The sequence below is a fragment of the Leishmania panamensis genome (assembly GCF_000755165.1).
Source record: "Leishmania panamensis strain MHOM/PA/94/PSC-1 chromosome 35 sequence".
Lineage (NCBI taxonomy): Eukaryota > Euglenozoa > Kinetoplastea > Trypanosomatida > Trypanosomatidae > Leishmania > Leishmania panamensis.
Window position 1 is genome coordinate 605,130 of NC_025882.1, and position 26,502 is coordinate 631,631.

The following is a 26,502-nucleotide window of genomic DNA, read 5'->3' on the forward strand; positions in this document are numbered from 1 at the left end:
CTTCCCCGCAGAGAGGTGGGGTCACCGGACCCTGAAATGCTGCTCTGAGGCGTTTCATGACGAGAGCCCTCCAAAGCGGGAGAAAACGAAAAACGAAGTCCGTAAGGACCGCCTGACGAAGACAGAAAAGAGGAAAGAAAAAATGCATGAACTCTATCAACGCAAGAGGTGTGAGGTCCTCAACCGCACACGCCAGCATGAGCACATCCCCCCTCACAGCCGCCGCCCGCCTCGGTCACTCAAGCTATGTCTCCTACTCCGAATCAAACAGGCATAACAATAGGATGACCAAAAAAAAAAAAAGTGTCCTCAATAAGCGCAACAAGAGCAACGCATCCAGTCAACGGCAGATGCAAACAAGTACACAGCGACTATCGCCACCTAGTGCTACGGACCAGAAGCTACGAGAAGGATAAAAAGAAGGGAGAAAGCACTGAAGAGAGAGAACGTGAGCGCAAGCGAAATAACGATCGTGTTGAGGCAGAGGGGAGGAAAGGGTGAGAGAGGGGGGCCTGTGTCAAGAGGAGGAAGTGGAAAGTGAATAGGCATGGGAGAACGCACGCACGAGCGTCACAAGCCTCCTACCTCAGCACACCCAAGCGCACAGGTCAACAACAGGAACATCAGAAGCGGAGGGAAGGAGGAAAATAAAAAAAAGAGAGAAAATATAACGATAAAAGCAAACTACAAGTAGCGCTAAAGGCGGAGAGAGTCCGATACAACCGCAAAACAAAAAAAAGCGCCGAAGCGTCGAACGAGAAACAACCGCGTCAACAACAACAACAGCAACAACAGCGATAATGAGAAACACAAAGGAGAGACAACAAAGTGCAGGACACAAATGGGAGAGCGGTATCAAATACCCCCATAGATTGTGTGTCTGTGCGCCTGAAGTTCTCGTAGGAGTCGTAAAACAGAGCGGAGAGGCATAATGAAGTACAGAAGAAACGTACAAGGTCACCTGGCGTGGGCGTCGACGCCGAAATGAGCAAGAAAGTAAATGTGAGAAGAGTAGGGAGGCATGTACGAGAAGGTAGCGATATCCATGTGGTTGCCCGCTTGCCGAATCCCTAGCCAAAGAGGGCGAATAAGGATTACTCATACGCCCCTCGCGCAGCGCATCCTCAGCAATGCGTACACGCTTGTACAAGGTAAGTACACTCACACAGATACATGCATGTTCACACAGAAACCTCTAGAAGGGCCGCCCAGATCCGAACTGAAGCGGCGCGCCAAAGTTCATCGGCGGCGGGGGCCTACTCATTGGCATCCCGTTCATCACCATGCCGCCACCCTGCTCGATCATGAGTGGCGCGGCGCTGGGACCCTGCATTGGGCCGGCACGACGAGCCGCATCCTTCGCCGCAGCCTGCGCGTCCACCATCGACTTCTCCATCCTATCGATCTTGCTCGAGTATTCTTGAAGCACCTGAATCATGTACGGCATTGCTACCTCAGTTCGATGATTCAGCCACGCCTTCAACAACACCGCCGAGGGCTTCAGCAGGTCGTAGCACCTGTAGAGACACGCCACAAAGCAATCGGGATAGTCCTTCACGAAGTAGTCGAGCAGGCTGGTCACCAGCTCGCCGTCAGCACTCTCGGCCGCCGTGTCGATGGCCTCGTCGAAGAGCTTGTTCTCCTTTGCGGCTGCAATGGCGTGCGCGTAGCGCTTGTTCTTGCGATGCAGCAGCATGGCAATCTTACGAAACTCAAAGAGTTCCATCTTTTCTAGCCGTGACGACAGCTCCTCCGAGTCGAAGTTGTTATACGTCTCAACGGAGTGGCGCAGCGTCTTGAAGTCTTCCTCCTCGATGTAGAGGTCATTGAGAGCCTCATTCACCTTCTTGATGTTGCGCTCCTGCGCGGTCTCGAGAAAGGCTCGAATCACATAGATCGGTGTTACCCTCATCGTCTCCTCCATCACTCGCTCCGGGTCCACGCGCTTGAAGATGGAGGACAGGAAGTCGTTCAGGTGCTCAGGGTGTGTCTTGAGGTAGAAGCCGATCGCCGTGTACACGACATCGCTGGCGCCGAGGTGGCTAATAACTTCCTTGAAGATCTCGTTGTCGAAGGTGTCCGCGTGGCGATGCATCATCAAGTTGGCCGCGGCCAGCCAGTCCTCGTTGTTGATGTGCAGAAGACGCAGCACGATCCAGTGGTGGTACTGCTCGCAGACAGTGATCATCTTGTGGGTATTGATCTTCTTTGAGTACATGTTCACGTGCTCTATGAGCTTCTCGGGCCTATACTTGGCCAGCAAAACGCCCATTTCGGTGAAGATAGACATGTGCGCGCCCTGATGAGTAGAGGCAATCTTGAGCACCGAGAAAAGTTCCTCCCACATGCCGCGGCTTTCGTAGCGGTTGTACATGCCGCTGACCTCCTCTGCCTTGAGCACCACCGGGACGGCGCAGATGCTAGCCAGCTTCATGTCTCCAGCCTCAATGCACGCCAGATTGACCTCCTTATATGTGTTGATCGACTTGGCCTTCTTGGCCGCCTCGACGGCATTCGGCAGGTTGCTCAGCATCACTTCCGTGGACGCCAGGCGGGCGTAGTTGTTCGCCACGGTATACAGCACGCGCGCGGACTCGTACAGCTTCTCGTCGAAGCACTTGTCAGCAATGGCGCCAATCTTGACGTTGTGCGCCTGCTTGAGGAACTCCTCCAACTCCCCGAGGCGGCCTGTCTTGGCATACGTAATGACAAGCGCCGTGTCGATCTTGCTGTCCTTTGCGCGTGAGTACTGGCGTGCCATCGAGAGGTATTTGATGAGATCACTGTATTGATTCGTGCGCTCCGCAGCAGAGGTCACTTCGACAACGAGGTCGGGATTCTTGGCCTTGATGAGGCACTCGATACCCTCGTGCACCTCGTCCTGCTTCACCAGGTACTCGCCCAACACCGACCACACAGCGGCAGTGTCCGTCTTCTGTGCAAAGGCTCGGCCGCGCGAAACATCGTTCATATCCTGCAAAAGCACCTTGATGGCCTCCTTCTGCATGTTGTGACGCGTGTATACGACAAACGCCACCTCATGCATGCCGGCGCCGGAAGCGAGGTGTGCAATGTCGGCGGCGTCGTAGTCCTCCAGCGTCGTCACGTACTCCATCACCTTATCTTTGCGGGAACGCACCGCAGACATGATAAGAAGGTTCTCAAGGAAGCGGTTCTTGCGGAAGCGGCCGTGCATCACAATCTGGCTTAGCAGCGCGGTCAGCTCCTCCGTCAGGTTGGCGTTCATGAAGGCGCGCACCGTCGTGCTCACCTCCTCGCTCACCTCACTCTCTGGCAGGGCAGTCTGCTGCACCGATTCTACAAGCTGCTGCCGGTGAGCCGTGTCCTCTGCCAGCACGCTCGTCCACAGGTCAAGATCCTGCTCCTTCACTAGGTAGCGGGCCAGTTGCTTGTACATGCCGTTGCGGTAGCAGAGGTCGACCAGCTCCTTGCTGCAGTGGTCGTGGCTATAGGCAATATAGGCCAAGTTGGGGTCGCGCGTCTCACAGTACCTACCCACCACCAACGCATCGTAGTACTCGTTCTCCGCCAGGAACTGCTCGGGGCTCTGGCCAATGTCAACGTAGATCTTCGCCAGCGCATTGTACAGTGCCTTGTCCGTCTTCTTCTCGCTGCGACGGTCCTCGAGCCACTGCTTGATGAGGTGCAGCCGACCCGTCTCCTCCACACACTGCACGAGCTCCTCACTGGGGCACATTGTCCCCACCACTGAGAGCATGTTCGTGATAAAGTCCTCGCTCACGTTGCACTCGATGAGGGCCTGCACTACCTGTGGCGTCTTGCCAGGGCTGCGGCGCGTCACGTATTGCTCGATGTAGTTCTCGTTGCTCGTCTCCACAAGGTAGTGCACCATCTCGTTCACCATGTTGTGCTGATCACAGACGTTGATGAAGGGCCACAGGTCCGTCAGCTTCTTGCTCTTGAGGTAATTCTTCGTCCGCTCGGCGTCGTAGCACGGGCTCTCGCGCGTCATGCGCTCCAGCTCCTGCATTTGACCCATCTCAGCAGCAGCCTCGATGTAGCGGAAGTGCACCTCGGCATCACGCGTGTACGGTACCACGGCCCCGAGATAGTAGTAGAGCACGTCGTACAGGTTGTGTTCAAGGAACATGCCTATGAGGTCGGTGGAGCCGAGAGCGTCACTGTACTTGGTGGCCACCTGCACAAGTACCTTGAAGCTCTGGCGCGAGTTGGTGCAGAGGTCCTCGAGGCACTTGAGGCTGTCCTGCTTGTTGAGCTTACCGAAGAACTCGACGAGCCACTCAGGGTTAAAGCTCTGCAACTGTTTTAGGCAGCGGCGGATGCTGGAGAGGTTGTTGAGGTTGGGGTCCTGTTTCTGAGCAATCATATAGCACTCAATCGCGTGCTGGTGCAGACCGGCCCGCTCGCAGAGCGGGGCGAGCTTCATGCCGTCGTAGTACTGGCAAATATTCCGGACGAAGATCTTGTCGGCGACGGACGGGTGCGAGTACTTGAGGTTTATCTCCAGTAGCTTCGTTTGCAGGTCCATCGTCGACTCGTCGTTGTGATCGCGCAGAACCTCCAGAAGGAACTCGGTCGCCTGTTGAATTTGCTGGGCCGACACGAACATGTCCATTATCTCCTCCGCGCTGAGCACCGGCTTGTCACCCATCTCGCGGTAGAGCATCAGGCAAAGATTGACGGCGTCCTGTGGCGCAACCCGGATGAAGTTGTTCACGATGACGCGCCAATCCGGCGAGAAGTTGGATCGCTTGCAATACTCCACCGCCTTCTGCGTTTCGTTGCGCTGCAGCAGCACGTTGAGCACCTTGGCGTGGACGTTGCCCTGGTGGAAAATCTTCAGCGCCATGTTGGGGTCCGCCTGCTGAACCATGTCGCCGAGCTCCTCCGAGGCCGTCAGCTTTCCCTCGTCAAACTGCTGCTTCACGTAGCCAATGCCACCCTTGGGTACCACCGCGCGCGCAAGTTCGACAGACTCGTACTCGTTCAGGCTCGTCTCCGCCAGCACAATCTTGAAGTAGGTCGAGATAGCCGGCGGCTGGCCCGGCTGCTGCGGCATTTGCATGAAATTCATGAGAATCTCACGGGTGCGCAGCATGTTCCCCGGGGCGCGCAAGCATATCCGGGTGGCCTCCTCGACGTTGCCAATGCGCAGGTAGTTGTCCAGCTGCACTTTGAAGAGGTCATCGACACCCCCGAGGTTCGCCGTGGAGGCGATGCGCAGAGCCAGCTCAGGGTTTTGCATGCTGTTCTTAATATAGTTGATGATGCCGCTGTCGTTCGGGCCGATGCGCATAACGGAGCCCTGGTTGTTGACGCACACGACACCGCCAACCTTGTTGTCGCCTGCGCCACGGAACACTACTGCCGGCGTGAACTGCTGCTCGGCCACAATGACTCCGGTAAAGATGTCCATCAACGCAAAGGTGCCGCGGCTCGTCACCACGGTCAACAACTTGTGGCGGTCCGAAACGTGCATGGCGACTGGGAAGTCGCCGGGTTGAATGCGCAGGTTGTAAATCCGCCGTGGCAACGACAAATCTGTCTTGGAGCCGGTCGGCAACTCCATGATCATGACCTGGCCGCCCTGCTGGGGACTGTTCCAGGCAAGGCACATCACGTTACACTTGCGAGATTCGGACGGGGTGGGGGTGGAGATGAAGCAGCACGCATGACCGTCAAGCACACGACTGCTGCGGTTCTCAACGCTGTACAGCAACGCCTTGCCCACCATAGCACCCGATGGGTCGCGGGCTACACCTGTCACGAGAAGCCACTTCTTCTGCTCGTCGCTGCGGTACGAGAGCACCTGCACGGAGCCGTCGTAGTCCGCGCTGCGGTCGAAGATGTGCAGCGGCGCGTCGTCGGCGGCGCCATCGAGGCTCCAGTGGTAGACGGCCTTCCCCGTCACAATGCCCAGAGTACGGTCGTCAATCCAGCACCAGTGGACGACATCGTCGTGGAAAAGCGTCGCCTTGAGACGTCGCGAGGCCTCCACGTCGAACACCTGCAGGTTGCGACCACTGCGGAGCGCCAGGATTTTCGACCTGGGGTTCATAATACACGACTCCGCATCCTTGACGTTGTTTCGAATGCTCTCACACTTCTCGATATCGACGATGACGAGTGATGTCTGCCCGTCCTCCTGCACATCGCGGACGCAGACATATTTCTCGCTCTCTACCGTGACATTTTTGAAGGCGATGGAACCCGGGCGGAGGCCACCCGAGACGGAGTTAAGTTGAAAGACCTCCAAAGAAAGTGAGGGAGAGTTCATCTTGCCGTTTCTTCTCTTGCGTGCTAAGTAACAGCACGCCGCTCGTTTGCTGTAGAAATGAGTGAATGTGAGTGTGAATTGGGGGTAAACAATGAGATCAAGACGTCCAAAGCTCCAAAGGAGGTAAACAAAGGAGCGCTAAAGGCAGTCCACGCACAAACGCCGAGAGGGAAAGACAACAAAAAAAGGATAGAAATAACTTGCAATGCAAAGGAGAGAGAAAAAAAAAAGGCAAAGCAATTCGCCTTTGTCAGCACTGAGTTGTGTATGACTGCTTTTCTTTCGTTCGGGATATCGCCGCGTTTGCAGGGCTCGCTCTGCGCCCCCCTTCCCCCCCTTGGGCCTTCCTGTGTAGAGTTGAGAGTGGTGGAGTGTGAGGCACAGAGTACCCTCTACCTCTCGCGCACACACAAGAGAGAGAAGAGAAAGTAAAAGGAGGCGTCACTGGTACACAGCCCAATATGATCACGTAAGTCAACTAACCCACGGCAGTGTCGAACAAAGCTCGAGAGGCAGAAGCAAAGGCCGTGAACGGTGAACCAACCAAAAAGAAACAAACACACGCAAAAAAAAAAGGGAATGACCAATGCTCAACGCACACACACAATTTACACACTGTACGAGGTGGGGGAGTGATGAAGCTGGCTATTCAACATAGCACGTGTATCGTTCGCGGGCGTGTGTGTAGGTGCAGATGTGAGGCAAGGGAGAGCGAGCACAGAGAAGGAGCAAAGAGGTATGAGCGAGATGGGGAGAGCTGTGACGCCTATGCACGCGCCGATATATCGAATTGGCCGGCACCCTTCTCTCTCCCTTACTTCAAGAGGGGTCCACAGCCTTCTTTTTTTTTTTTATTCCGTTCCTACAGCGTTCGTGGTGCAGGAGAAGCACACGCATATATAATACACATACCCTCCACTCAGGGGTGTAGACCCCAAGTGCTTGAGAGCAAGCGGCAAACAAGGAGTACACAGTCGGCGAACCGTGCCACCCAGGGGCTGTTGTCAGCGCTTCAGAGGTCGACATCCGCCCACACTATGCGACAACTTTTTGCCCTTTTCAAGTGCTGTTGCTCACCTTCTGGGAAGGTGCTACAGCACCTCATGTAGTCGTTCTGCAACAGAGAAGCGAGCAGCAAAACGAAACAGAGATGAGGGGATAGACCTCGCAAGGCTCGAAAATAGCACGCGCTGAGCTAGTGGAACAGAGAAAGCCTCTAAAAAGGAAGGAAAGGAATCAGAAAGGAGAATCAATACGCGTCACACCCTCACACGCGCAGACACCTGTCTTTCATCCTCCTCCTTAGCGTTTTTCCTCACCCGCTGCCCATTCTCCCTTCGCATTGCATCCGGCCCTGGTGTCCAATGGCGTTTGCTATGGCCGTCTCCCCCCCTCTGTCAGTGTCTCGCTGTTGCGCCTTCTCTTTTCTTGGGGCCAAGAAACATGGGCACACCGCTCTCCGATGCCGCAGAACGAGGGCATCCTCGCTCGCTGCACTTTTCTTTGGTTTCCTTGTTTGTTGGTGTTGATTTGCTTAGCTATACCATTAAAACCTTCGCGTGTATGCTTCGCTCGGTGTGCAAGTCTGTGTGTGTGTGGTGGTAGGGGGGGGGGGTGCTCGCCTGTTCGCTGCCCTTTTCGTGCCCCTTCACCTTGGCCTGCTCTCTTTCTTTTGGCTGCTTCTGCTGCCTCTCTTGATCGACCTCATCGCACGACGGGGAAAAGGGGCGTTAGAGAGAAGCGAAACATTCAGTCCAGGTGAACGAAAGGATGAGAGGCGGAGGGGGCGGGGAAACGTGAGAGCGCAGCGTTGAAGTGAACAAGACAAAAAAAAAAGAGGCACCTGATGGGAAAAGTGGAAGACGCTCCAAATTTGATGAAATGCACTTTGGCATGGCCTTGCACCTTCTCCATCGAAAAGAAAAAAAAGGGACACACATTAATGACAGGCACGTACGCAGAGAGAGAAAGAGAGAGAAGCACACAAGAAACCCAACTCATCAAACGTGAGAGACGAAAGGGAGGGAAATGAGGAGCGAAAAAATCGAGGTGAAGATGCAAAGGAGTAGAGCTAAGAAGTTGAGGGAGAAGAAACGAGCAGAAAAGAGCGAAAAAAAAATGTGCGTAGAGAGTCAGCACCGTCACAATTCCCAGCACCACCACCCACCACCGCCAAAAAAAAAATATATATATATATATACTGATAGACTCGCCATCACCAACGACACACGATCACACCACACACACGCGCACGCACCGACACTCAGCACTCGATAAGTGGCCTGCACGATGAGGGGAGAAGGGAGGGGGGGAAGGGAAGGGGAAAGATTGTTGGATCAGACACGTGTACACGCAAGCAGCAGCAAGACAAGAGCACAAGCACTTGAGACGGTGATTTTTTTCGCGCCTATGGTTCCTTTGGGGGTGCCAGTATCTCAGGTACCAAAAGCAACAGAGAAAAAAAAGAGGGCGGGACCACACGCGCACGCCTGAGAGCATCCTCGGCCAAATGTGAAACCAGAATCACTTTTCTCATCGAAAGTGCTGATGGTGGCTGTAGGACGGGGGGACCAAAGCAGAAAAAAAAAAACGCTTTCTGAGTGACTCTATAGGGAGGAGTTGTACCGATGCTGCAGGCATGTCAACGTGTTTGTTCGCCTCTGCTGTGTACCTCCTCCCTCATCGGCACCACCACTACACTCGCACATGCACACGTCACAGAACTTTCCACTCCCAATGGGTTTTTTCTCCTTTTTTGGTCCATTTCTGAACTCGCTCCTTTCGCTTTTCTCTCATTCTGCTTGTGTTTACACTTTGATTTTTTTCTTTTTCGCTATTAGGGCCATCCTCCGCGATACGCCTTGTCTTTTTGTTGTTGTTGTTGCTCACCGCAAACACATACATCAAGTCTGGCGTCCGTCGGCTCACACGTGGAACGCCCAGACTCGCACACACACACGCTCACGTCAACTTAGCCTTTCACCCCCAAGGGAGAAAGAGAGAGACAGAGAGAGACGCACTCGCGTGACGACCAACGTAGGAGGTGGGAATGAAAAACAGGAGAAAAAAGAGTGAACATACGGTGAGGGAAGGGAAACAGAGATCATGTAAAGGGAAAGGACAGGAAGTGTGAGTGGGAAAGGGGGCACTCGGCTGCTACTCGTGCACCTCTTTTTTTTTGTCCTTTGTGAGCGTGTTTTCGAGGGGAGTGTATTGTTCGCAGGCGTTGACTAAACCCCTTAAAGTCGTCAAAGCAAAGTTTAATGAAAAAAGGAAGGCAACGAAGGAAACATACATTAAAAAGAGCTAACGAGTTTGAGATAAAGACGCACACATAAGCGCACATAGAGAGAGAGAGAGAGGGGGGAGGGAGGAAGAGAAACGGAGAAGTGCGCAGAGGTGGAGAGCTCCGACCTTCCTTCTCTCCACTCATCTACTCTCACACATGCGTACAAGACTACACGTAGACGCACAACAACCTAGAAAAGGGAAAACTTAAAGGAAGAACAAGAGAATCCGACGATGTGTTGCAGGACCAAAAGGAAGAGAGAAAAGGGGGGAGAGAGCGAAAACAGGAGCACCTCAACGCACTGTTAAAGCGGGCTAAAGGGAACACTCTAGCATGCAATACAAATAAAAAAAGTGGGGGAGGGGGGAGGGTTGCGAAGGAGCGCCCTCTTTAGGTCAAAAGAAAAGGAAAAGAAATACCCAAGAGAAGCATCTCGGACGTGAACAGAGGAAGAAGGAGAAGGCGCTGATGACCTCCCTACGCTCTACTACAGAGCACCAAAAATGACAAGAAAAGAATCGTGGGAGAACGAAGACGTAAAGAGAAACAGAAAAACACAGAAAGAGGTCAGAAGAGAAAAAAATAATGATAATAATAAGCGAGAGTGAAAAGGGGGAAGAGGAAATTGATGTCAGAGGATTTTTTTCCCTTGGGGAGAGGGGGAGGAGGGTTGTTTCGTCGTTCTTCTACCCATGCGGCATAGATGGAGCTTCTCCCCGCCTAGATTCCCCGCTGTTCCAGCGCTTGATGTGCCTATCGAAAGCATGTAGGTCGATTCTAATTTTTTGCGTAACCAACTATGCGGTAACTCCTGTGCTGGCACTGGTGCTGCTGACGCCCGACGTTTTCTCCGTAAGCAAACACACTTCCTCACTTGCAAGAAGCTTTGATAGGTATGCGACGATGCAGTCAAGGAAGCAGATGTGGAAAAAAAGCTACAAGCCATCAGATACACTCATACGCACAGGCATGCACACACAACACGCAGATGGAAACAAGCAAGGAGCACAGCAGAGACAAAAGAGAAGCGCAGGGACAAGAAGCCGAAATATAAAAGAAACGGTCCTCTGAGCGAGAACAATCTCAGACAACCAGAGGACAGATGATGGACACACAGACATGTAAACGCGTGTATGCTAACACGCACGCACGCGCACTGCAGTGCATCTGCACATGGACACCGCCCCCTTCACACACACAGAGAGGTCTTGAAACATTACACTCCGACAGAGTCGAAAGCAGAAGAAGAGAAATACATAAAAAAAAAGATCTGAAAACGAAACAAAGAAAAAAGACAAGGAGCGATCATATATGAAAGCGAAAAAAAAAAGCTGAGGAGAGTGGGCGAAGCGCTCGCTTTTCGTTCGTATGGGCAGCTAATCTCACAGCTAAGACAGTTGACCTTGCCCTGTCACCTCATTCACCCCCCCCCCTCCCTCCCTCCCTCCCTCCCACACCCTCCTTTTCAGTTTCGCTCACTTGTCTTTTGTTCTGTCTCCTGTTTTCCCCCTTCCTTTCCATTGCCACCACAAGAAGTTCTTCGCTTCTACGGCGAGCGCTTCTTGTCGCTCTTTGGTAAGTAGACACACAGGCAAACACGTACACGCACACAAATTAAGAAAAGCGAACAATAAACGCACTTCTTTTGTTTTTTCTTTTGCGTGTCATTCGTTGTCTCCCTCCCCCTCTTCCCCTCCCTACGAATAGCTCCACAGCCTGCGAAGCAAACGCCAATCGGGGAGGGAAACAAGAAGACCAATCAAGAGAAAGCATACGCACGTGCACAAGTGCACATCAACTCGCGCGTAGGTGTGTGCACTGCGATGCATGCACGCACAGGTAGACAGACAGACAGACAGACAGTGGCCTTGGACAATACGGAAAAAAAAGGCACACTAAAAGCGGAAACCAGAGAGGGAAGAGGATCGAGAGCAGACAAAAGACTTCTGAAAGGAGAGCCTCACCTGTGGTCCGCCTACTGCGCGCTTCTCGTATTGTTTTTTTTTCCGCTCAGCTCTTGCCGATTACGCGCGTGTGGTGTGCTTCTTGTTTTTCTTTGCGCTCCTTTTCCTCGTCCCCCTAACGCGCGCATGCATCCCCTCTACTTTCTGTCAGCGTGTATTTGCTAACCGTCCGCGCAGTGAGAAGGGCCGCACAGACACACGCAAAGAGATACAAGCATCCCTGCTCCTATCATTCCCGTCCGCCTCCTCTCCCTAGTCCTCCCCCTCACAGCCCTCCTTCCCCCCCTTTCTCGCGGCGTTCCTCTACACTTTGAACTCCCGAGTACGGCCACAGCTGAGCGCCAACAATAAACATCCGCACGTTGTTGCCCAGAACAAGCATTCGCCTTCCTCTCACTGTCTCCCCTTCATCCTCTCCCCTGCCCCTTTCTTATTTTATTCTCCACAGATTTCGCTGTTCTTCTCCGTCCTCCCCTTGACGGTTAAGAGTCAACACATAATAGGAGAGCGAGAGAGAGGTGAAAAGGAGGGGTGGAAATAAGGGGTGAAATGTATTTCATCGGCAGAAGCGCGCTTCGGTTCACTTGCGCCCTGCATGAAACATGTTCCCTTCGTCTTTGATTCAGCAGCTGCACACAGGAACAGGGGAAATGGAAAGGACACAGATGCAAGGGAGTGAAAGGCACGTGCGCAGGGCGAGTAAGCTCGGTGGGAATTGCCGCGGTGACGGCGCGCAAGGGGGGCGATCAAGATCGCATTAGGGGCTAGTGTTCTCGAAACGAGGATCGAAATGCTAACGAAGCGCGGCAACCGTACAAGAAAAAAAAGAGTTTGTGCGTACTCCATCGAACCAGGCCAGTTGAGCAGTGGAACGGTGGGGAGAGGAAACCCAAAAAAAGAGCAAAGGAAACGCGAAAAGAAAAGAAAAAAAAGAAGGCAACCGAGGAGCAGATGGGTGTGGCGGAGGATGAACAACACATCCTCGCGCGCGCAACACACACACACACACACACACCGCAACGTGCACGAAGAAAAAACAAAAACGGCTCCGTTTTTTACTGTCCCTTTCGTTCCCTAATGACTCGCCCTCTTCCTTTTCCTCGGCTCTCTTATCATCAACTCGATGCATATACAACCCAAACATTCATTAGGCCTCGGGGCAGTCTTTGCGGAGGTGACCCTTCTTGCCGCACTTGCGGCACGTCTTGTCCGCAGCCGAGCGCTTCGGCGCCGCCGGGCACGAGCGACCAACATGACCATCCTCGTTGCACAGGTAGCAGTGTGGATTGTTGGTGCACTCGCTCGCGATGTGACCCTTCTGCGAGCAGTTGTAGCACATCACCGTCTCGGACTTTGGCGGCGCTTCCGGGCACTCGCGTGCACGGTGGCCCGCCTTGCGGCAGAAGAAGCAAGGCGCCTCCTCAGCCGAGATCGTGCTCAGGCACTCTTTGGCAACGTGGCCGGGCTGGCCACAGCGGAAGCACGGTGCAGAGTCCGCCGCGGACGTGCACTCGCGGCTCTGGTGACCAACACCACCGCAGCGATAGCAAACCATCTTTGTATTTTGAAGTTAACCGGGGGAGGAGAAGAGAGAGAGAGTGACTGAAGTGAAGCGCAAGAGTGATTACAGAGAAATACGAGAAAACAAAGGAAAACAACAGGCGGGAGGAAACGGAGAGAGAAAGAGAGAGATCCTGCGTGCGTGTGTGGAGGTGCGTGTGTGGGTGTGTGTATGTGTGTTGGTATGCGTGTGAGGAGAAATGAAAAAAAAAAACAATATGAGAGTGATAATCGGCAGAGGCGTGAATGCAAACAGCAGCAGAAATGGAGAGAGAAAAAAAAAGGAGAGAAGAACAAGCAAAGCACCGTAAAGGAGATGTAACTGATCGCGCACGTGCGCGCATCGGAGCTCAAAACGCACACACCACACACATGCAGCCCTCCATCACTCACGTAACGGCCGCGTTTGTCCTTGTAGGGATGCCCCCCTCTCGAAAATGCAGACAGTTCAACACGCCATTCCACTACGTGTTGCCTCTCCACGGGCGTATCACGAGGTGCAGTCAACGTGTGCCGTCAGCCTCGTCGGGAGACCACCGAGGTGGCCCTGCTTCGCCCTTGATTCATGTTGCGGCGCCTTTCTCGCTGGGTGAGGCTAAATGTGCAGTCACCTCCCGCCTCTCTCCCCTCTTGGGTGTATCAAAAAAAGTCCGCTCAAAAAGGAGTTCGAGCAAGACGGCATCGCGCACCGCGCAGTTCGCTTCAAAGGTGCATTATAGCTGAAGTAGGGTCGCCATGCGGCAAAACACGAGCCACACGCACTCCTACACTAAAGGTCAGAGCAGGACAACGAGATCACATCAGCAGCGGAGGGAAACACAAACGAGCAGAAAAGCCAACGCCAAGCTGTCAAAGCCACCATTGTGCCATACGCACTCTTCACACACGCACGCACCAGACACACTCAATATAACTTGTTGAGTAACGACGACACACGAGGAGGCACGTCTCACGCGTCGTCCGTGTCTCGGTCAGCAACACAAACGGCATTCATTCATGCTGTTGATGTCTTTTTCTTTTTGACTCTGCGCAGCCTCCGCCCACAGTGGACTAGGAGGCGCCCTATCCCCCTGCCGATTTCGCCTCATCTCCGACCTTCACACCACCTCAGGCGCCTGGGGTGTGCATCACTGCCTCTCGCATCGAAGGTCCATTCGCAATTGTGCTCTGGTCTTGTGCTTGCCGCGTTGCATGATTGCTTCTTTTTCGCTAGAGAATTGGGGAGAAACACACCTGTCGCTGCCGGAAAGTGCAACTACTACTCCAGCATCGCAGTTGCAACGTGGCTATGCCGCACCCGCACACACAAAAAAGCCTGAAACCACATCACCTCTCTACACGCCACATCCAGACGCTTTACATGCTGTTTTGTGTGTGCAGGTGCACCATCACTACACCTCACCACTATCGCTTCCTCTCCCTTTGCGCAAAAAGAAACGACTACGAGAGTGGCTACCCGTCATGGGTGCTCTCTTTGCATGCTCGTCGTTAACATGGCGATCCACCTGCGCTGTCTTCTCCACACCCCCTCCCACTCATACGGCAATGCCCCTTCACTTCCAAAGCCTAAACACCCATGAGAGCGCCTCCTTTGACCTGCACAACGTGTTCAAAACAGCGAGACTAGCCTGGTGAATATACAACGTATGGCACCACCACCAAAAATCCCACCCTCGTCGTTGAAACTGCTTACAGCACTGCCACTGCTCTCCCCCTCGCCTGTGCGCTTAGTGACACAAACAAATCGCCAGTGCGCCGCTGTTGCCGTGTATGGCACGCGCGCGTAGACAGAGCGTGCCCAGCTGTCCTCCTCAGTGACGACAGCTGGGCACGCGGCATAAGCTACGCATGCTTATACGTGCGCGCGCCCCTCCCTCCAAGGACTCGCACATTCTTCTTGCATGAATTACGTGACGTCTCCGTCGTTCAACACCACCGCATGAGCACGCAGATCACTTGACTCATTAAAGATTGAGAAGAAAGCACAGGATGAAGGCGGTGTTGCACAGAGTAGCCATGTCTTCACCTCTGACGCCCTCCCACCTTCTCCGGCCGTTAAGCGCATGACAGAACAACGGAAAAAGTGAAGGGAAAGAAAATGCTTCGAGAGTACTGCGGTTAAGGCTTTTCAAGGAGAGTTGTTTTAGCATGCGTGCGTACGTGAATACGCGCGCAACATTCTAGGAAAGATGACGACGCAGAGTGTAGGCAGCAAAACCTCGGTATCGAGAAGCGGGGAGACGATGCTCGCGCAAAATCCCCGCACATATGGGTGCACCGGCACGCACCAGGATGCAAGAGAACGAGGCGGAAAGGGAGAAAGATGATACCTGGATAACTTAGCAACTCTTTTCCCCGAGTCTCACGCGAGGCACACGCACGCCGATCATTCTGCCCACTGTTTCTGCATCACTGGTACACTCGCACCTGCGCTGCCTTCCTGCAGCACTCTCCCCTGTATTTCCTCCTCAAGAGGAAAAGTTAGTGCCGCACGCACGCAGGAGCACACACGGACGTGGTTGCGCAGAGTCGAAACACATGCCTGCGCATGACGTAGCGCCTTTGAGCGATGGCACCCACTGCACCGTACACCGCGCCCCCCTCTCTACGAAACACGCTCACAAGGTGGCCAAAACTTATGCATTTGTGGGGAATTTTTTTCGTTTTGCTCGGTCTTTTGCTTTTGTTCGCTCATTTCAGTACATGGCAGCTGCTTTATTCGATCTCGCAGAGGAGTAAACACAAGATGCACACGTACACGCACACACCCGCAATCCCATAGTGAGAGCGAAAGTTGATAGAAGAAACGAAAGACTTAAGAGAAACGAACAAATAGTGCGTTTAGAGCCGCAAAAAAAAGAAAACAGAAACGAAGAGAGAAAAACAGCTCAGTAAAGGTGCATGTGGGTGTGTATGGGGGGGGGGGGCACAAAGACGTCGCCCACACTTAACAGTAGGAAAACGAAGGGGGGAAGCAAAAGAGAGGCGATGCGCTGCAAGACATACACACACACGCACAGAGAAACACGCTTCTTCTTTGGTTTAGACCTCCCCGCCTGTGGAGCGGAGAGAAGTGGGCAGGGGAGAGAGAGTGAGTCCTGTCGACGTCTTCCATAAGAGCCACACTTGCGTTGGGCCTCATTTTTGTTTTCTGGCGTCAACAGTCGCCTTCAGCTCGGCTGCATCTTCATCACAAAAAAAAAAAAAGAGAAGTCGCAACCACATACTCCCTCTGGCGTTGTTCTTTTCCCTACTGCCTGGGAACGCGGGGGGGGCCGGTATGTTGGGACTTCCTTTGTGAGCTGATCGCCGCCTTTCGCGAAAGGAGTGGAGGACGCAACAGCCGTGACAGAGAGAGAGAGATGGCACTTCTGTAAATGGTAGAAAACGACTACGAGAGGGTGCTGCGCGTTATCCTCCCCTTCTTCACACCACCTAAACCGAGAGCTGCCATGTAGTGTGTTGTGAAGCAACCACCTTCTCCTTGCTCATCTTGTTGCTTTCTTCCTTGAAAAAATGCGGATGCGTTTCTTAGCGCCGTTCTCCCTTTATTGCGGTTACACACGCGGTGCACCATCGTCGCCGTCATTGAAGGGCAGATGCAAAGTTCTGTTTGGGGGGAGGGCTCATTTTTTTTTGCTTTCCGTTCTGAATGGTTTTCTTCTCCTCCTCCTCCCTTTGACTATCGAGATGGAAGCGGAAACAAAAAGTGCAGGAGCAAACTCCTTGCACAGTTGTCCTTGCAAGTCCTTAGGTGGACCTTGCGCACATGCTGGATAAGAAAGAGGGAAGAGGGCAGAAAGCACCAGACGGCGGAGGCACGCAGGAAAAAGAAAAAAGAAAACGCATGAAGCCTAAACCATTTCTTAGCATCTTTTCAATCCTATTCGCGCGGCGGTGGTGCTGTGTGGCTCGACTTGCCATCAGGAAGTGATGGGAAAACAAAGGGGTCCGCGACGAACCGGTCGTCACTTGTGTCACTCTCATTTTCCTCTCCCACTGAGAAGCGGGGAGGAAAAGAAGCAGTAGCGGGCACCGGAGCTGAGAGAGGGGGAGGGGGGTGAAGAAGAGCGGGAAGAGAGGCGGGCGAGAAGAAAACAGAGAAGAGAAAGAAGCACAAATATGCAGATTTCCCACCTGTTTCTCAAGCGCCTGAGCACCACTATATGTTATGCTTTATTTCTTACACATAACACCATAGCCCCCCCTCCGTAGTTTGTCTTCGCTGGTATCCACCTCCTCTTTGTTATCACGACCGTTTCGTTCTCCCCTGGTGGCATCGCCCCTTTCACACGCATGCGCTTCTTCGTCACCTTTTATGTTTATCAGGGGCCCTTTCATCCGCTCAGAAGATCCGTTTCGTTCATAATCTCAACTCTTCGTTTCGGTTTAGCTGCTGGGGCAGTCACGGCTGATGTGGCCAGCGTCACCGCACTTGTAGCACGTGCGGTCGCCACCGCCGCGAGAGCCGCCATAGCTGCCACCGGCCTCCGGGCACTCGCGGCTCATGTGGCCTGGCTTGCCGCACTTGTAGCACGTGCGGTCGCCACCGCCGCGAGAGCCGCCATAGCTGCCACCGGCCTCCGGGCACTCGCGACTCATGTGGCCTGGCTTGCCGCACTTGTAGCACGTGCGGTCGCCCGCGCCGCTGTACCCGCCCTGGCTGCTGGGGCAGTCACGGCTGATGTGGCCCGACTCGCCACACTTGTAGCACGTGCGATCGCCACCATAGCCGCCCTGAGCGCCGTTGCGGCCGCGCTTCTGGCCGTACCCGCCGCGGCCTCCGCCTTGGCTGCTAGGGCAGTCACGGCTGAGGTGACCCTCCTGGCCGCACTTGTAGCACTCGAAGCCCTTGGCAGCACCCGGCTTTGCGGAGTTGGGACAGTCGCGGCTCATATGACCAGCCTCGCCGCAGCGGAAGCACGCCATGGCTCCAGCCGCACCAGACTTGGCTTCGTTCGGGCACTCGCGGCTCATGTGGCCCGCCTCGCCGCAGCGGAAACACGTCGTGCTGCGCTCGTCACCCTTGGCATCAGCCTCGGGGCACTCGCGGGCGTAGTGACCCTCTTTACCACAGTTGCGGCAGCCCGTGCCGCTCTCGGTGCGCGGACGCTTGACGTCTTCGGTTTCGGACATGGTTGCGGGCGATGAAATAAAGCGGAGAGGTCGCACCGTAGTGGTGGTATGAAGCACGATGACAAACGAAAAGGAGAAGACGACTCAGAAGGAAGACGGCAAGCAGAAACAACAGAAGCTCTGAAGGTGAACTTAGAAAAAAAAAAAGATGCGTGAGTTACTGAATAAATACGTGAGTAATGCAGTTCGTGGATGAGCGCGTGCCATATGGTGTAGCCGAGTGCGTCACGTGGAGAGAGCACGCGCGCAGGCCCATAAGCATGGGAGTAGTCACGTGAGAAAACAGAAAAGGCACAGAGATGAATATGAAATGGCGGAGAGCAAAATCAGGCGAGTACGCTTTTTTGTAGTCGAGGGGAGACTCACTTGACAGCCTCGGCTGCATACATCAAGAGGGTGCGCCCTGTCGCGGCCCAGATTGAGCCTGTACCGTAGAGGAGCCCGACAGAGAGAGAGAGAGGGGGGGGCCCTGGGGGAGAAGAGGTCGCACACATGGGTCGCTGGTTTGCGGATACCAGAACCCCCTACTATGTTCGACACCCAACCGGTTACAATCCCCATGTCCTTAAGGCTCGACATGCACTTTTATTTTTCCACTGTTTTTGATTGTTGGGGAGGAGGGGAGAGTTGCGCTTTCAACAGCCACTAAAAGCACGCGCACACGAGCACGCAAGACTCTGCACAACAACTCAAACACAACAAGAGAGAGAAACATGCCCCACATACGTAAACACAGGGCGCCCCCGTCTCCTAACGGGCACAACAACATAGAAGAATGCGCACATGCATCACCACACACAAGGGAAGACGGAGGTAACCACACAACGCCAGTGAAAGGAAAGGGGGGAAAAGAGCACCACCGCTTCACCTAATGGAAATAGAGAGGAAGGGAAGGACTGGCGCACATCTCTCGGAGGGAAAGGCAGAGTGTGTCATCCTCCGTTGCAACCGCGAGGCAAGACAACCGAGGAAAGCTAAAAGGCATCGATGAGGGGTGGACACAAATACGAGGGCGTGAAAATGCAGGGGTGACACGTATATGCGTCCGCGCGAGGTCAGCCCACGAGAAGTAGCTCCGTATCTCCACCTCCCGCTGTTCGTCAAGGTGCAGGCTGGTCGCTCTCTATTTGGAGGGGAAGTAGCGGTCGTAGAGCTTCGTCTGGTCATCGCGTGAGATCTTAGTCCAGCCGTTCGCGTGGATGTGGTACACCGTCACGATGCCGCCAGAGGCGCCATCGCGGTACGTCGCGTGGAAGATAGAGCGGCGCGCCAGGTCACACGCATCCTCGACAGAAAGGTCCTTGCGGTAGCCTGTGTCAAGCACACCGTACGCGTAAATGGAGCCGGAACCAACACTGAAAAGGTCCTGCTTCACGCGAGAGCCCTTGTCATCCACGTAGTAGAGCGAGGGACCAAACTGATCCCAGCCGGCCACCATCGTGCCCATCGAGAGTCCGTGGTTGCGGTAGGCATATGTGATGTTCGCCAGAATCTTGCTCGCCGCCGCGACACTGATGCGGCTGCCGTTGCGCAGCTCCCACAGACGGCACTCCATACCGAGCACGCGCTCCCAGTACTGGCAATCAGCTGCACCACCAGCAAGCGTACCGAGTAGGTAGTCGTTGATCTCCAGGACCTTCAGCACCGTCTGGGATGCAATGTACTGGCCTGTTGACGCACGCGAGTCGACGGCAACGATGATACCACCGTCGAAGCGGAAGGCGAGGGTCGTCGTACCTTTCTTCATGTCAATCTTTGGGATTGCCCTCGGCACTGGGCACGATGCCGTCAGCGTCCAGCAGCGGTTCTCACCGTGCAGGTGGCGGCTGGAGTCGAGCGGGTCGGCCGTAACGGCATCACAGGAGGCTGGAGACCCTTTGGTGGTCTGCTGTGGAGCGCGTCGGTAGGAGCACAACGACAGCGGTTCGTCTAGCGTGTCCTCATTTATGTTGTGGTACGTGAAGGGGCCGATGTGTGGGCAGTCCTCCAACGTGAAGTTGGACGTCATGATAGACTCGAAATCAGTGAACATGGCTGCGGGCGAGCGAGGCGCTACTAGCACACGTGTGAATTCGAAGGGGGAGGGGAGGAGGGGGCGAATGGAAAAGGTAAAACGTAGGAGATGCACACGCACGCACGGCTTGAGGAGGTCGTATGTATGTATCCGAGAGCTAAACTATTGTGGCGGTATGTGTGGGCTCGGTTTCCCTCCGTGGTCCCTCGATTGTCAGCGTTGATGCGGCTGATGTGTGCGGTTAGGCCAATTATAGAAAACGCAGAGAGGACGTGAGCGAAGAAACGCAACCAAAGCGGGGAAAGAGGCGCGAGGCGGAGAACGTACGCAACGGCCGCCACAGTCGTCCATGCCAAGCAGAGAAGCGAAAGCAAAGGCAAGAGAGACGAGTGCGCAACACACTCACTCACGCACAGGCATAAGCAACAACAAAAAGAGGGGGAACGGCAAGGGGATGGAGAGGAGCCGAGAAGAACAGAGTGCGCACGCGTATACACACCGCCCCGCCCCCCCGCCCTTTTGTATCCGATAGTAATGAGAATCTGCACACACCTCGCGGTGCTCGATGCGAGTGCGAGTTCTCCAACAGAAACTCCACAGCAAGAGGCCTTTTTCCAGGCGTGGACGGTAGACGAAATGGGAGAGAAGGTCTTTGCGCTTGACAAGCCTGATGTAGAAGCAACAATGCCTCTTTCTTTGTTTTGTTGTTTCTTCTCTGCTTCACTTGTCACCGCAAACGGCTCTCCGGTGCACCTGCTCCCTCACAGTGAGCACACACGAGAAATGCCACGGTGGAGGCTTGCGCAGTCACCGATGGTCATCCTATCTCCCCTCTCCTCATTCCTGAATGAGCTGGTACGTAGCCCACGAACACAAGGGACCGGTGGTGCAACGGGCTACACCACAGAGATACACAAAGTGACGGCGCTTAAGAGTGTAACGGCCGGCGTGGCGCGTGCAAGAGACAACGCCCGATCGCACCAAAACACAAAAGAAAACAACTGTGAAGACCACCTCCGAAAGCACACCGCACACCTCAGCGAAGGGAAGCAATATCCTCCACAATCGCGTCCTCGCCTACCTCCTCATCGACTTCCGCAAAAGGGGTAGCCACGTCGTCGACGGCCACATCCCCCACACTCCCGCGGCACGATCCGCTGGGGAACTCGCCTGGAAGCGGAAGGAGTTCCTCACCTAGGTGACTCGCGTGTCGCAGCTGTTGTGCTCGCTGCTCCGCGAGCGCCTGAAGTTCGCTCGATTCCAAATCCAGCACATCTTTGACCTCTTCGTAGGTGTAATTGTCGAGCTCCTCCAGCTCCTTCGGCGTGAGTTCGCGATGTTGGCACAATCTGCGAAGCCGCGAAACTCGCTGGCGACGAAAGTAGGGCCAATCGCGCTCAACGAAGGGTTGCCAGGCAGCGCCAAGGTGCTGCGAGTAGAACGGTGGGATGGTCACCTCGCGAACGGAGCCAACAGCGAGGTTGGATAGAGCAAAAGGTCCGAATGAGATGCGGCCGCCCCGCTCCACCGTGCGGCCAAGATGCTGCATCAAGTGCGCGATCGGCATCGATTCGCCACGCACCTTCACCTTAACGGAGTAGCGCGACTTAGTGGCAGGGTTGACAAAGAACTCTGTGTTTCGATAGCGACGCCCGTTGATTTGAATGCCCTCCGTGTTCAGCTTGTGCACAAGGACGGGGCCAAACGCTGGCCGAACCCGCAGCATGTAGGTCCGCTGCACCATCGACTTGGGGCTCTCCAAGAAGCGCGAAAGCTCACCGTCGTTCGTGAGGAGGAGGATGCCGTGAGCGCGCATGGGCAGCGAGCCAACAGGGACCAGGTGATCCATGCCAAGAATGCGCGCGTGCTTCGTGATGAGCGTGCGGCCCGCCACGTCGTTTCGGGAAACGATAACGTTTGCTGGCTTGTTGTACATCCACAGCCGCGGCGGCGCAAAGCGCAGGCGGGACTGGTGACCAGCAACATGCACGTCATCCTGTGCCTCCACCAGACGGAATGGGTTGCGCTCCATTACGTTGTTGACACGCACCTGCCCACTCGCGATGATGACGGCCGCCTCGCGCCGACTGCAAAAGCCGGCCCGAGGTAGGGTGCGCAGGAGGTGCACAAACCCAGGACGCTCTTCCCCTTCGGCCGAGACACCTGCGCCGTCACCCGACCTCATAGCTGAGGCGCAACGACCGGTGTGGGCGGCGATAGCGGCCAAGCGACGCAGTAAGTCGTGCTGAGAGGCGCCCGGCACGGAGTCGTCAGTGCCGGCCAGGACCTGCATTGCACTGGCAACCTGAGCAGGTGACACCCCATCTTGCAGAATGGGCCTGTTGCAGGTCGCACGCAGCAGGCTGTCTCGCGCCGCGTCGCCCGGCAGCGCTGTCTCCTCCTCTTTCTGGGGCGCCAGATCTGCCAAGGTGGTGGTGGCGGCTGCGCCACTGCGCGACGGTTCGGCTTTGCGCTGCAAAGCGAGGGGGTTCGGCTGCTGCTTTGTAACGCGATTGCGAGCCTCCACCGCCGAGGCTTCTCCGTGCTCCGCCAGCATTAGAAGCTCGCTGGCAGAGCGGTGGCAAAGGCGCTGTGGCAGAAACGTCTCACTGCGCTCCTCCCGCAGCTTCTCCGCCTTGAGCTCCATCAGCCGCTCTCGCAGCATGTCGGTCAGCTGCACTGGGGTGTCTCCAAACTCGCGATACGCCCCCACGTCGCCACGGTCACCCTCGATTGTTTGGTCAGCCGGTGCCGCGTTGCTCTCCGTAGATAAGCACAGCCCACCGTGACGACGTGCATTGCCGCCGGTGAGCTTGAGGATGTCTGGGGAGGCGCGCTCCACCGTGTCGCGGGTGCTACCGTACGCACCACTTTTTAGCTTGTCCGCGATCCCGCCACGCACGTCAAGGCTGCCCTCGTCAAAAAAGGACCCGAGTCCACTCTCCCGCCGCTCCCTCTCCGCGCGCTTCGCTGGCGTCACGATTCCGTCGGTGTTAACCTCATGCGTTGCCGCGTGCCAGCGGCGAGTGCGACTTGCCTCGGCGGCCTCTGCGGACGCTGGAACAGCTTTAAGGTGCGCCACCGCACGGGGAAAGTACCGCTCCACATCAACCATGTCCTCCGCAGCGCTAATGTCGAGCGAGCGCGGCACCGACACTGCGTCGACATCGAGAAGGGCCGCTGGCTCTGGCGATGAAGAAGGGGAGCGAGCCCTGCGACACCTTGACGAGTGCAGCTCCCCCCGAAGACGGCGATGAGAGTCTCCGCGGCGCCTTCCACGGCTTTCCTGAAACGAAGAAAGGCGGTGAGATTCACCCGCAGTGCTACTGGTGCTTCCTTCACTGTTCATGGTGTCGCCTCGAGTGCTCGCAGCTTGCGTAGTGGAACTTGAGAAAGGAGTTTCCACGCCTCTGGTAGCGCACCACCGCATGGACGCTCCTCCTCCAAAGTGCAGTCGACATAGACTTCGGCCTTCGACGCAGCCCTTTGCCGCCTGTCTCGGGAAAAGCAAAGGCACCAGAGACCACCTCATGTGCTCGCTACCAGAGTCTTTTCAATGAGAGCCCCACACGTGAAACACAGACGAAGAAACAGTCTTCACCTTCACAGAACGGCAGTGTGTGCGGGTGTGTGTAGGTGTGCAGCTCCCATACAGCCCCTTGGGCAACAAGTGGCAGCGCAACGGCGTCATCAACGCATGTTTTAGGGGCGGTAGTACATAATCACCGAGAGCACCAGAGACACAGAAGTGAGGAGAGAAAAGCAGTTCGGAGAGGGAAGGAGTAGAGCCAGAAAACGAAGCTACATCATAGAGTAGAGTGAGAGTAGGAGGCAGGAAGCAGGAGGAAGGAGGGTAGTAGAGCGGTGAAACTACAGGAAAAACAGGTGAGGGGGAGGTGAACCATCGGTATCCTTTGGCCCACCAGCCATGACCATCCGCTCTCTCTCTCAGTCAGTGTCCCAGCACCGGCATGCCAACGTTGCTTTCTCTTTTGCGGGTATGTGTTTCTTTTTTCGCTGGATTCCTCTTCCTCACGGTGTGCCCCACGTTTGCGGGGGGAGGGAAGGGGGGGAGAAATCACAGAGGGATCGCATGACCTCCGCTTTTCCTCAAGCCGTCACGAAAAACAAAACGCGCTGCTTGTGAATTGCACCGCTAAGAAAACGACTCGCCGCCATCTCTCTCTCAGAGTAGTGCCGAAGGAGGTAATGAAATGGGGATAGAGGGAGATGGCGCGCAACAACACAGAGCAATCAATATCGAAGAGTCAGCTGCATTTGGCGGCCAGAGAGACCTCGCACGTCCCCCAGCGACCATGCCACACGGGACAACCACACCTTTTTGTTTGTTTCTGTCTTGAACACTCAGTACATGATGGTGCGGCAAAGATGATGGCGCGCCTTTCTCGGAAGCATATAGCGCCCCACGTACCACAAGGCGTAGTCGAGATGCATCACGTTGCACGACTTCTTCTCTGGTAGCTGCACCGCGGCCCCTGGCACCTCTGCTGCCGCCGCGCCAGCGCCCCTTGCAAGCAACGCCTGCTTCTGCACTGGGGTGTTGAGAAACTCCAAGAGACGCTCCGCGGCGATCAAGGTTGCCACGCGGATTGACACCTCCTCTACCGAGCCCGGCAATAGGAGGACGTGCCGGTCCACAAGGCAAGCGAGGTAGTCGTCGTACAGGAGCAGCCCTGCTGCGCGCAGCGCCTTGGGAATTTGATAATCGCAGCAGATGCTGAGCTTTGCGCTATCAACGAAAACACCCGAGAGGGACGAGTGCAACCCCGTCGTGCTGGACTCTAAACCGGCATGCGCCACGCAAGCGGCTCGATCTGCTAGCCACGAGTCCGCGGGGGCGGAAGGTGGAGCGATAGATATACGCGATGTTGAAGAAGGGCTGTTGGCAGCCTGGTACCGCCACAACGCCGTCAGCGCTTGCTCTATCGCCAACGCGGTCAGCTGACTGAGCTTCAACACCGGCAGAATCCGCACCCTTGAGGCGGCCTCGCCGGCATTTACGCTAAGGCAGCCAGGGCCTTCAACAGGCACACGCACAAAGTCACAGTAGCGCGGGTGAAAGCGCACGAGTGCGGGAACAAATCCACAAGATGCCTTGGCGGCCGCTGCTGCGTCAGGCGCGAAAATAAAGCCATCACATTCGCGAAGAAATGCATAGTAAGACGTTCGACGTGAGACAAATGCGTCGGCAAGGGACAGCAGCAGCTCGACGCGCTCGCGGGTGCACGGCATCCACAGCGGGGTAACGCCGTCCTCTCTGCACCCGATGAAGCACACACTCAGCGCACTCATTGCGGCCGCCGTGTCTCCCCGAAAGCACTGGAGAAAGTCTGGATGAAACCACGGAAGGTGGTGCACCTCCACAGCACGGCGGAGGAGGTACATCATGGCTGCAGATCCACGTAACAGCGTCGCAGTGGCAGTGACGACCGTTGGAGGTGCGCCGAGTTCCGTTGGGGCTGTGTTCGACGGCTCGGTGAAGAGCTCTGCGACCGCAGCAGTGGCGGTCGTGCCCCTGTTCATCAACCCCGAATCCCCACTTGGCGGCTCAACGGCGGCGTAAAACCCTCCGAACCCTGTCACCTCCTCTCCTACGCGGGCAGTGGCGCATCTGCGACCGTTGCACGGCACCTCTGCCCAATGGCAGAAGTCGATTGCTACGAGCATTCCAAGGTAGTTTACCACCGCCTTCTCATCACACCGCAGCGACTCGGGCACGCTCAGCAACCAGTGGTCAGTTATCACGGAAGAGCACGTTGCCACATCTCTGTCAATTGCTGAGCTGCTGGTGTACAGCTCGTCGTGGATGCAGTCGAGAATGGCGTCGAAAACGTCCGCGCGCTGCTGGAGGAGACTTGCCGTCACTGGTGGCACGGTGGCATGCAGAATGCTGAGAGGCACATTAGGGCACTGGCCGTAGAGACGGTAAATGGTGCCGCGCACAGACTCACCCGTGTAAGAGGAGGGCACGGTGCAGGCCATTTGGGAAGGGGCAAACACAAGGGGGTCGAGAGAAACAGCGGGAGGATGCCATAGGGAGGGCCCACCCCTTGTTGGCCTGAACCGGAGAAGGAAAAAGGGAGGAATGCACGGAGGGAGTGAAAGTGAGGGAAGCGAGTGCGCACGGAAGATGCTGCAACCCTACGCATTACGGCATAGGAAGAGGATAGCGTGGCAGGAGGAAGTCCGGCGATGGCGATGTCTGTCGCCTTGACGCCACCCGTGAGAACAGGCATTC

General features: G+C 55.5%; 6 protein-coding genes across 6 annotated transcripts, besides 1 other annotated feature; all 6 read right to left on the minus strand.

Moving 5' to 3' along the window:
- Window positions 1-56: part of a repeat region that runs on past the window's edge.
- A 1,139-nt stretch (window positions 57-1,195) lies between these two features.
- LPMP_351670 (clathrin heavy chain, putative) lies at window positions 1,196-6,280 on the minus strand (the record flags this gene model as incomplete). The annotated part of the gene is made up of 1 exon (XM_010704802.1): window positions 1,196-6,280. The coding sequence occupies one exon, from the start codon at window positions 6,278-6,280 to the stop codon at window positions 1,196-1,198; it is 5,085 nt and encodes a 1,694-aa protein (XP_010703104.1).
- A 6,400-nt stretch (window positions 6,281-12,680) lies between these two features.
- LPMP_351680 (poly-zinc finger protein 2, putative) lies at window positions 12,681-13,088 on the minus strand (the record flags this gene model as incomplete). The annotated part of the gene is made up of 1 exon (XM_010704803.1): window positions 12,681-13,088. The coding sequence occupies one exon, from the start codon at window positions 13,086-13,088 to the stop codon at window positions 12,681-12,683; it is 408 nt and encodes a 135-aa protein (XP_010703105.1).
- A 4,394-nt stretch (window positions 13,089-17,482) lies between these two features.
- On the minus strand, window positions 17,483-18,229 carry HEXBP (universal minicircle sequence binding protein (UMSBP), putative; the record flags this gene model as incomplete). The annotated part of the gene is made up of 1 exon (XM_010704804.1): window positions 17,483-18,229. The coding sequence occupies one exon, from the start codon at window positions 18,227-18,229 to the stop codon at window positions 17,483-17,485; it is 747 nt and encodes a 248-aa protein (XP_010703106.1).
- A 1,123-nt stretch (window positions 18,230-19,352) lies between these two features.
- LPMP_351700 (proteasome beta 5 subunit, putative) lies at window positions 19,353-20,261 on the minus strand (the record flags this gene model as incomplete). The annotated part of the gene is made up of 1 exon (XM_010704805.1): window positions 19,353-20,261. The coding sequence occupies one exon, from the start codon at window positions 20,259-20,261 to the stop codon at window positions 19,353-19,355; it is 909 nt and encodes a 302-aa protein (XP_010703107.1).
- A 1,018-nt stretch (window positions 20,262-21,279) lies between these two features.
- LPMP_351710 (tRNA pseudouridine synthase A, putative) lies at window positions 21,280-23,358 on the minus strand (the record flags this gene model as incomplete). The annotated part of the gene is made up of 1 exon (XM_010704806.1): window positions 21,280-23,358. One exon carries the CDS (start codon window positions 23,356-23,358, stop codon window positions 21,280-21,282), a length of 2,079 nt encoding a protein of 692 aa, XP_010703108.1.
- Window positions 23,359-24,608: 1,250 nt separating this feature from the next.
- On the minus strand, window positions 24,609-26,246 carry LPMP_351720 (hypothetical protein; the record flags this gene model as incomplete). Its single annotated transcript, XM_010704807.1, has 1 exon — window positions 24,609-26,246. The coding sequence occupies one exon, from the start codon at window positions 26,244-26,246 to the stop codon at window positions 24,609-24,611; it is 1,638 nt and encodes a 545-aa protein (XP_010703109.1).
- Window positions 26,247-26,502: the final 256 nt, after the last annotated feature.